The sequence below is a fragment of the Vicia villosa genome, unplaced genomic scaffold, assembly GCF_029867415.1.
Source record: "Vicia villosa cultivar HV-30 ecotype Madison, WI unplaced genomic scaffold, Vvil1.0 ctg.000218F_1_1, whole genome shotgun sequence".
Classification (NCBI taxonomy): domain Eukaryota; kingdom Viridiplantae; phylum Streptophyta; class Magnoliopsida; order Fabales; family Fabaceae; genus Vicia; species Vicia villosa.
The window spans coordinates 622,931-633,742 of NW_026705082.1; the positions used below are offsets into that span (position 1 = coordinate 622,931).

A 10,812-nucleotide genomic window follows, 5' to 3' on the forward strand; every position below is an offset into this window, starting at 1 on the left:
CTATGAGGCTCGAGCTCTTTCCCTCTGAACCTATGCATGCCGCACAATTTTGTTGTGCCTCATTCTAACTTGGTTATAGGCCATAATGCATATAATTAAATACACAAGCATGATACAAATGAAACACAATGAAAATAAAGTCAAACAACGTAGACAAACTTAATACGAAAATATATTTCTGGATTTTGGAAAATCATAGCGTTGAACAAACCCGAAAGTGCATTTTTCGTATTGTTCTGCAACTTAGAGAAGAACGAAAATGACAGAAATGTATTTGAATACAACATTAAAAAAATGGGTTGGTCATTTAAACTACCTATCAAATACATTGTTTAGTTAAATAACATATCTAAACCACCTATTACATAACCTAATGCTCAATTTCTACAAATGTTTAGAGAAATAAAAAATGTATATAGAAATCAAAAACTAATTAAATGTGAGTTTGATGTTGAACTCTTTGATCGATTGGATGTTGATGGTAAAACCTTGAAAGTGTGTTGTATGAGTTTGAGTGTTTGTAAGTTGAGAGATTTTGAGAGTTTTAAAAGTTTGAGAGTTTTGAGAAATGATAAAGAAGAAGAGATTGATTAATATTTGTTTAAAATAGCCTTCGAAGCATTATCTCCGTAAGTTATACGGAAATACGTTTCCGTAATTTTTTTAACATAGTCTTAAGACTTGACTAAAAAAAGAACGTGAATGGGGGTGCATCCAGATGTATTTCTGAATTTTTGAAATAGTTTTGATTTTTTTACATAAATGAGGAAGCAATACTTACGGTGCATTAAGCAATCCTCTTAATTTAATGGAACACAAAGCAATAATGGACGGGTCTTTTAGTTGGCACAGCCCATACATTTAAGCCCGAAACCAGCAAAACACCACCCCGCTCAAATTCAAAACTCAAAATAATCACGTTTGAGATTCAAACTCATTTCTTTTCAACTCCCATTCAATTTTTGTGTCGCTTTACTAACCACCATCCATGGAGAACAACAACTCCGATCAAGAGAAGCGATTATCGCAAAAAATCGCCGCAATTCTCGACGAGGTTCGAACCTCATACGCCACACACAACCGTAAACTCAAGGAACTATCTCTCCTCCGGTCCAAATCCACTTCACCTTCTCACTTCTTCTCCGCATTTTCCAAATCCCTAATTTCTCTCTTCAAGTTTCAACGACGAATTGCCTCTGCTGACCGTGTCGTTTCCTTCGTCGCCTCTTTCACTGCTGCTCGAAATCCTTCCGATGCCGCGGATTGCGATGAGTTTCTGGATCATTTCCTTCATTTCCTCCTTGTTGCTATGGCGGCCGCAGATAAGACCGTTAGATTCAGAGCCTGCCAGATTATCTCCGAGGTAATAAATTGAGCTAAGTTCAACTTAATCATTTTTTGTGTTATTTTAGTGTGTTAGGTTTTACATTTAAACATTTAATTTCTCCAACGAATGTGTCATTTAATGGTTGAGTTTGAAAGAAATATTACGGTTATAACTTATGAACATTTAATTTCCTCGATTATTTTGGTTGTGATTTTGTAGATAATATTGCGGTTACCAGATGATGCTGAAGTGAGCAATGACCTATGGGATGAGGTGATAGAGGGCATGAAGGTTAGGGTACAAGACAAGATTCATTTGGTGCGTACTTTTGCGGTTAGGGCACTTTCGCGTTTCGTGAATGACTCTTCGAATGTTGACATTCTTGATTTATTCCTTGAGATGCTTCCTTTGGAGCAAAATGCGGTGAGTGCCCCAAATTCCCAATTGGATCAATCAATTTTGTTTTCTTTTTGATTTCCCTCATGTCTGTGTCAACGGTGGTGTTTTCTGTATATTGTGATATGGTATAAAGTTTTTAAAAGAATATATTGTATTAGATTAGATACAAGTTCATCTGAGTGTTTGACGTTACAATTATTGGTCTTAAGTTTAATATTCCAGCCTGGCTTTGCATTGCATTATCATTTCTTCTGCAGCTAATGGTTATTTGAGTACTTGAAGTTTTAATACCAGGTTGCTTTAAAGATTTGATCAAAAGATAGGAACAATTTTGGCTTAACCATATGCTCATATGCTGTTGTTATCAATAAAAATATATGGTGCTGACTGCTAAAACTCTATATCCTTTAGTTAATAGTGTCCTTAGCAACCCTTATACCCTATGCGAAGCCCTATTGCAGTATGGTTTCAAGTTAGTACTGTAGCGCCATCATTAACAGCTGCTATGGTAAAACTCCTATAGAATTACAATTTTTTTTGCATTTACCATTTAGTCATTTTATTTTCACCTCATAATAGCAGTATTTCGCACTAAACCGCATCCTCCTCTGTCTGAACTTCTGGTCATTTCACTATAAAATTCTATATGACAATGAAATAAGCTCTTCTGTCTAGTTATTTTCCTACCCTGAAACAACTTCATCTCCTCACCATGTGTGCCTTTCCAGAGGTCCTTTATGCAACCTTCCAGTGGCCCTTTCTGTGGCTTACTAGCTGCCATAATCATATTGGACATAGTTGTCCCATTAAAGGAATCACTTTTATTTGTCTTAAGTGCTTAGATGAGTTTTTCGAAGTCTTGGCGGCTAAAGCTCATTTACTTTATTCTAGAAGGTCTGAATATTGATAGCAATGAACTCTAATTATTAATAATGAACATGTATTTAATGTTGTGCGTAGAGTGGTATAAATAAATTTCTTTCACTACTCTATTCACCATTGACTATCTAGCATAATCTCACTGTTTTCCTCCCTTATTAATTAACCTGGTTACTGAGTTTTAAATCTTATGTATTGTCATATTATTGAAGTTGGAATATCTGCACAGTTCATTTTAGGATTTCTAGTACAGCTACATCTTAATGCTACATGCGTATGCAGGGATCTAGTATTCACGCTATTAAACCTGAAAATGTGTGCAGGATGTTCGTAAGATGATTGTGTTGTCTTTGCCTGCTTCCAGTGCAACCTCTCAAGTTATTATTGATTGTACCTTGGATGTGAGTGAATCTGTTCGCAAAGCAGCATACTGTGTTCTAGCTAATAAATTTCCTCTTCAAACTTTAAGGTAAATATGGTATGGTAAAAGAACAATAATTCTATTCCTTTCTTCTCAAATTGCGCGGGTTTTACCCCCCTAAAAATCAGATCTTAGAATTCGCAAGGGTTCACCTCAGAGTTTTATAAGTGCCACTTGTTTACTGTTGAAAAAGAATCAAATCAATGGTCTAGAATTTTTTTAAATATGAGCGCATGGGTAATGGTTAGTAAATTATCGCTCTATGATAATCACTCCATTGATTTTCTCATTACTGCTTGCTGTTAGTATTTTAGTCCCTAAAGCGCACACTACGATGCAAAGGATCTCAATATTTCCTTTGATTTGAAAATGAATAATACTTTCCATGGGTGGATTTCCTTCTTGCAATCTTCTCAAACATCTTTTCCAATATTACTTTTACTTAAGTGCCTTATTCTTTTTTACAATTTTTGCTCTTTTATTTTCCTGGTTTTTGCAGCATTAAGCACAGGACAATCATTCTTCGGAGAGGACTTGCTGACCGATCTGTTGGTGTCTCGAAGGAATGTTTCAAACTATTGAAAGACGAATGGCTTATAAAATGCTGTAATGGTGATCCTTTACAACTTTTGAAGTATCTCGATGTTGAAACATATGAATCAGTGAGCGAGTCTGTCATGGAAGCTCTTCTAAAAGCTGGTTTAGTAAAACTAAAGAATGGTGCAAGTATCCAGCAGTATATGTCATCAAATGGTGACACAGCAGAAGGTAAGACACGGTTTTTAATTAAATATTAAATACTTTTATTTGTTTAACTTCCAGTGTTGGTACATGTTGCTTAATTAAATCTTTCAAAAACAAATTTAAAGTCTTGTTTGATATATCATGTTAGTTATGAATCATGATTCTGAGGATACATACACACACATGCTCACACACATTGCACCTTTAATAACTTTTTTATAATATTCAAAAGCTTTTCAAATGACCTAAAATGTGCATAAACAATCACCAAGATGAAATTTAAGTTTAAACAATTGATTTGATTGAATACACATTTTACAAAAAGTTATTCATGAGGGTAAGTACGTCAATTGTGATATGCTTGGTGGGCACGAGCTGATCAAACAATTTTATGAGCACGGGCTCAAATTTTGTGAGAAGACTTATGAAAATGGTCAAGTTCGGCGGAATGATTCAGGCTATGCCCCTAAACAATCTTGCACTTGTAAACCTTCAACTACTTTCTTGCCTCGTTGAATGTAGTTTTCTGAATGCCAGGGTGACAACTCCCCCATTATCTTTTAGCTGGTAGGTTGAGATTAGGATTGAACCTCCCCGGTTGTTGTTTACCATATGTTATAGCTTTGCATACTAATTGTAGGGGAAGCGGTTCGTTGTCCTCCAAGCATTGCATTGATGGAAGCAGAGGCTGCTCTTTATTGGAGAATTGTTTGCAAGCATTTGCAGTCAGAAGCACATGTGAGTCAAAAGGAATATTAGCCATTTTTTTCTTCCGTATTTACTGTTCACTTTAAAAAAAAAATCAGTGTTGTCAATTAGAAGGAATATTGGCACTATAGTGCTATTCTTAGCAGATTTTACTAAAACAATATCTTTATCAGTTAATATGTATTTATGCACATAATTTGGGTAAATGTTTTATATCCAAAAAGAGAAGGGGACTAATAGCCAATTCTCTGTGTTAATCATGCTCTTTTGGTTTATGTTTTTGCTACCATTTTAATGCATAGGTTACTGGTTGCTATAATTTGTTATTAATATATTTTGAATTAAAATCAGAATACATCTATGTGCTTCATAACTGTCTTTCTTGTTTCCTCCCTGTTTATTTACTTTTGTAATATAATCATTATTAGAAATGTAATTATTAGGACTTACATTTTTCCTCCAACTTACCGCGGTTTATGATTTGTGCCCCTATAGACCTTAGGCTCTGATGCTGCAGCCACAGCGGGTACCGAAGCAGAAGTATATGCCGCCGAAGCATCAGATAAAAATGATCTTCTAGAAAAAATTCTTCCCGCTACAGTTGATGATTACATAGAGTTGGTCAGAGCTAATATCGTTGCTGGTACATATAAGTTTATTTGGATGGTGTTTCTACGCCCAACTCTAATGCATACCTAAGCCGTTCAATCTAATATCTGCAGGATCGAACCATCGCTTTACATGCCGGCAGCTGCTTTTGCTTGGTGCTATGTTTGACTTTTCTGACACTTCGTCTAGAAAAGCTGCTAGTTCGTTTCTGCAGGAACTGATGAGCAAGCCTCCTGAGCATGAGGTTGATAATGAAGGGAATATTGTATTCATTGGAGATGGCTTAAGTTTTGGTGGAGATACTCATTGGGCAGAAGCCATAGCCAAATTGGCAAGGAAAGTCCATGCTGCTCCTGGTGAATTTGAAGAAGTTGTTCTTGCAATCATAGAAAAGCTAGCTCAACCTTGCAGAGAGAGAACAGCAGATTATGTGCAGTGGATACACACCCTTTCCCTTATTGGTCTTTTACTGAAAAATGCTGTGTCCATGCGCTTTCTTCAGGGCAAGTCTATAGAACCAGATGAACTACTCCAATCTTTACTTCTTCCCGGGGTACAGATTGTTCCAAGTTTCTTTATTATTTTTTAAATCTACATTTATCGATTCATAAATCTGCAAAAAATACATTACTATAGTTATTTAAACTGACAAAAATGTTATGCATGCAGTGTGTTCTAGTTTATAACAGTTGGAAATGATTCGCACATCATCAAAACTTTCTTCTGGACTTTTTTGACTGATCTTTTGCAAGAATTAAACATTGTAAAAATTTAGAAAAGTATGGTGACTGTTGATACACATACCACAAAATAAATCGACATCTTCCTATCTTATAAATTCATTTAATTCAGTTCCTTATGCCTGGATGAGCAATGATAATAATACTTACTCTTGTTATGTAGTTTACCGAATCAAAAAATTTATGAAGTAATGTATGAGATGCACAAACATATAAACAGTATATACGTTGTAGTAAGAAATTAACTTTCAGATGAACAAGGTCTTGCAATTTGATAATTTGCTTGAGGGCTGAATCAGTTTATACTTGTAAATTTTGTTTGAGGTCATTGCTTACTATCTATTTACTGGTATGGACAATGAAATGTGTAGGCAAAACAATCTCTCGCAGACGTGCAAAGGATTGCTGTAAGATGTCTTGGCCTCTTTGGGCTGTTGGAGAGGAAACCAAATGCTGAACTTTTGAAACAGCTAAGAGTTTCATACATTAAGGGGCCACATATAATTAGTACAGAGGCTGCTAAAGCATTAATTGATCTTGTTATGTGGCATGGTCCTCAAGAAGTTGACAGGGTTTTAGATCACGAAATTCCAAGCCAATTAAACTGTGACAAAAAATCTTTTTGTCCCGTGAACTTCTCTGATTTCGAAGGGGATTCAAATTCAAACGTTGGCATACTTGATCTTTTATACGGTGGCTTTGAAAATGAAGACTGGGCTAATCCGTTAACTAGCAATGAAGATGAATGCATTTATGCTATACTTGGAGAGGGCTTTGCGAAAATTCTTCTCCTAAGTGACAACTATCCAAGCATACCGGCTTCTTTGCACCCTGTGCTTTTATCTAAACTCATTTACTTGTACTTCAGTGATGTATCAGAAAATATGCACAGGTGGTATCTAACTTTCTCCTTTTGTTCGACTCTTGCCCTGTATAATGAGCTAATTTAGATAGAATATTTCTTCCCTGCCAGGTTGAAGCAATGCTTATCTGTTTTCTTTGAGCACTACCCATGTCTCTCAACAAAACACAAGGCAAGCATAATGTCATATTTTCTCTGTTTTAAGTTATCCATTATTCGTATTTTTTCTTTTCTTGTTTGAATGCCATATCTTACTCCGGCCTTAATTGGTTTATTCTTAATAACTACAGAGGTGTGTATTGAAGGCTTTCATTCCTGTTATGCGTTCAATGTGGCCAGGAATTTTTGGCAATTCCGGGGGCTCTCCTTTTATGGTGTCTCAGTTACGTAAACGTGCAGTTCAAGCTTCACGTTTTATGTTGCAGATGGTGCAGATTCCATTATTTGTTAAAGAGACTGAAGCAGTCTGTGAAAACACTAGTCCAGAAACTCCAGAAGTTATTGATAGTTATGCTGAAGTTCCATTTGAGTGTGGTGAGGAGGGACTCGCACTACACATAGCCATAGAGGTAAATCATCCACAAATAAAATTTGCTCTTCTATTCACCTAACTTGATATACTAAGGCGTATACGTTCATCTTAATATGGATTAGTAGGGTTTAATTAGTCAACATAAATCTTCTTTATTTGCTCGTAAAGGTTTTATTTTATTTACCTATTTTATTTCTTTTTTGTCAATGTTGAGATATGTCTTTAGATGCTATCTGTATATTATGGCTACAGAAAGACTTAATTTTATTTATTTGCAACTTAAACTGAACAAACTAACTAAAAGCAGCACTTTTTAAAAATAAAAACTTATTTTAAGAAGCTCTTTTATTGTTGCAGTAACAGTATCTTACTGAATTAAACAGGGAAAGCAGATTTTAATGGGGTAATTTATTATTTATGTTGCACAGTGCTCTCAATTTTAAATGGCACTCTGTAGTACAGTCTTTTCCTGAAGATGTTTAACAAAGAAAAACTGAAAAATTCGGTTACCCGTGTTTGTAATCCTACCTGCATTGCATATAAAGTTGAATTGATTTGAAAACTATGATTTTGGACTGAATTATTGCCCAGTGAATACAGTTACTTATGATGTTAGTTTTGATATAAATACCACATGTATGACAAATTTTCTTCTTCAAGTTAAAATTATGAATCTTTTGGTTGTAGATTCTTGGAAATTCATCCACTTTTTTGAAACTCGTTTTAGTGTGCAGCTTCTAATGAAGCTCTTTTGTATACTGCAAGAAACTGGCCTGTGCATGTTATATATGGAATATTGAAAATATTGCAAAGTGTGTGCATGTTATATATGGAATATTGAAAATATTGCAAAGTGGGTGTTGGTTTTAACTGTGTGCTCGTTGAAGCTATAAGCATGCAACCGCCACTATATTGCTTAAATTAAAGCTGATGGATGTCACAATGACACATTATACTAAGGAATTTATACTAACTGTTAATTAGGGAAGAAAATGAAGTGGCATATATGAATTTCATATCCATGGCTGAATGAAAATGTTGTATGGTTCAAAATTAAAATGATGTTTATTAGTTGTTAGTCTTCTTACTCTCTACTCTGTTAAGGTTGCAAGCTTTCACTCAAAGAAGACAGCTGCTGAGAAGGCATATGTATCGGCATTATGTAGAATACTCGTCTCGCTTCATTTTCGGTTATCAGAACAAGGGCCCATTAAAGTTATGAGGAAGCTTTTAAATCGTCTGGCTGAATGTGTATCTTCAGAGAAGGATCTTGTTAAAGAATTAAAGCGCATGGCTGAGCATCTTATGACAGTTGACAGGCAACCAGATCAGGAGTTGTTGCAAGATGAAGTTAATCTCATTTTTGGTAATACTATTTTTTTTCTGAGAATTTCAGAAAGTATAACATGCCTAGACCATGGTTCTATTTTTTTGTCATCTTATCAAAGCCTTTATGGTGTGATTGGGCTTTGTGCTGAATTTTGTTGTAGTCTTATAATTATGATGTTATGGGGACAAGAAGGTTGTCCAGCAAGCAAAAGAAACCGACTAAATTTAAATTTAATCAAGTAACAAGTAACATGAAAGATCGCTTTTTAAGATTTGACACAGCTATAATTAGTGCAGTGTTAGTAAGCAGTTTTAATCTTAATCTTTACCAATTATTTATATCTGGCATTTCATTTGCAATCTAATTTGGACTGTATTATGCAGTTTTACTGGCCTGGCATAACCTTTTTGAAATTTTTTTTAACTGCTAACATTTTTCTCCCTCCCTATTTTTGAAGGGAAACTAGAACTTGACTTCAACCTGGATTTGGATGCTTCTGTTGCAATGCCACAAACACCAGCTGTACCGACAACAAGAGCCACACGTACAAGGAGAAGGGTAAGGATTGAGAAAGATAGTTCTGATTCTGACGACGAAGAAGTTTCATTTGCTTCTGTGGTTCCTACCACCATTAATACGGTAGGCCGCTCACAGAGAGCAAGCAAAACTGCAGCCATGAACAAGATGATGTCGTCTACCTGTAGAACACTTGAAATTGATGAAATTGATGAGCTAGAGGAAGAAGAGTCGAATGTGACATCTGAAGATTCTGAAGAATTCGACCAGAGTAGTTAAATACACAGTTTACATATATATATATATATATATATATATATATATATATATATTTATTGGTCACTGCTTTTGAATTTTCTTAAGCATATATGTTGTATTGTATGATTTAGATTGCAGGTTTTGTGTATGAATACTCAATAGTTCATCTTGCACTTGCTTGTGCAAATATATTAGGCTATTGGTATTGCATTTAGTTGGAGTAAATGAAATTCATGTGTTCAGTAACTCATTAGTTAGTTATCTAATTCACAAGATAATTTGTAATTGTAGCTCTAAAATGCATTTTCTGTTCAACTGATGCTTATCATTGTAAAATTGGCAAATTAATGTGTTTGAGAATTGAGGCCTTACAAATGACTCTTCCAATTATTTTTTTAATCTTCTTCAATGATTAACTATTTTAATAAAATTTAATTATTTTACTCTTAACACATTCCAGGTACATGTTATTGGTAGTTAAGTTGTGTGGCTAAAAAAGAATCTAAGTTATATAGTACTAAATGTTGTTTGTTAGGCCAAAGCATATACCATGTTTGTGATTGTTGGGTTCCTTATTTTTAGTTTAGGTAGACAAGAAACCATATTATTGATCATTGTGCCATAAAATATGCAGGAAAAATAATTGAAGAAGATTTCAAAATAAATAATCTTGTCATAAAAGAGAATTTATTATCTCCACCAACACCCAAATTACTATAAACTCAAACTTGAATGGACCCATTGAAGCTCCCATGCTGGATGATGTGTCATGCATCTTCAATGGTTCCCATATAAATTAAATTAAAAAATATTTTATAAATACTGTAAATTATTTTGAAGAAATATTATACTTTAAAAAATTTATAAAAAACATCGAAGTTATTTGAATAAAAAATTATTTATTATTAATTTCTTTACAAGATTATTAAGTCGGCCAAATAAAATCCTTAAATAAGATTGTCCAAATTCTAAAACCTTAAATAGTGATCTATGTCATGGATAGCACGTCCAACTCCCATAATAAAAAGGAAAAACCCTCCCAACCATTTGTAGACACACTATGCACATGATAGATGAAATTTTTCTTTTTCATTTTCATATTGCATTTTGTGAGCCTAAAAAGTTCAAAAAAGAAAAAGACAAATCATAGAATACAAAAATGAAAGAAAGTGAGGTCTCTAGTCTTTTTAAAATAGACATTAATGAATTATCATGCAATTATTTAACTAAAGAGGCATGACATTGACTCTACCTAAGTCTTTCAAATGTTTAGTTTGCCTCTTTACACTATTCATGGTCCCCATGGATTTACCTTTCGTTTTCATCTTTAATTAGATGACTCAAATAAAGTTGATAGATGATACAAAAATGAGTTCAATATTTGTATTAAATTTTTAAGTAAATAAAGAAACTCAATTTCAATATCCTCTAACTTAGTAAGGAATAGATAGTAGAATCCTATGCGTGTAAGCAAGAATTCTATGTTA

General features: G+C 34.2%; 1 protein-coding gene across 1 annotated transcript; it reads left to right on the top strand.

Annotated features, from left to right (window-relative positions):
- Positions 1–914: 914 nt before the first annotated feature.
- LOC131625524 (uncharacterized) lies at positions 915–9,676 on the top strand. The gene is made up of 12 exons (XM_058896376.1): positions 915–1,363; positions 1,547–1,750; positions 2,929–3,074; positions 3,526–3,794; positions 4,411–4,508; positions 4,974–5,121; positions 5,201–5,640; positions 6,199–6,719; positions 6,801–6,861; positions 6,980–7,258; positions 8,326–8,587; positions 9,009–9,676. Exons 1-12 carry the CDS (start codon positions 989–991, stop codon positions 9,344–9,346), a joined length of 3,141 nt encoding a protein of 1,046 aa, XP_058752359.1. The 5' UTR covers positions 915–988; the 3' UTR covers positions 9,347–9,676.
- Positions 9,677–10,812: the final 1,136 nt, after the last annotated feature.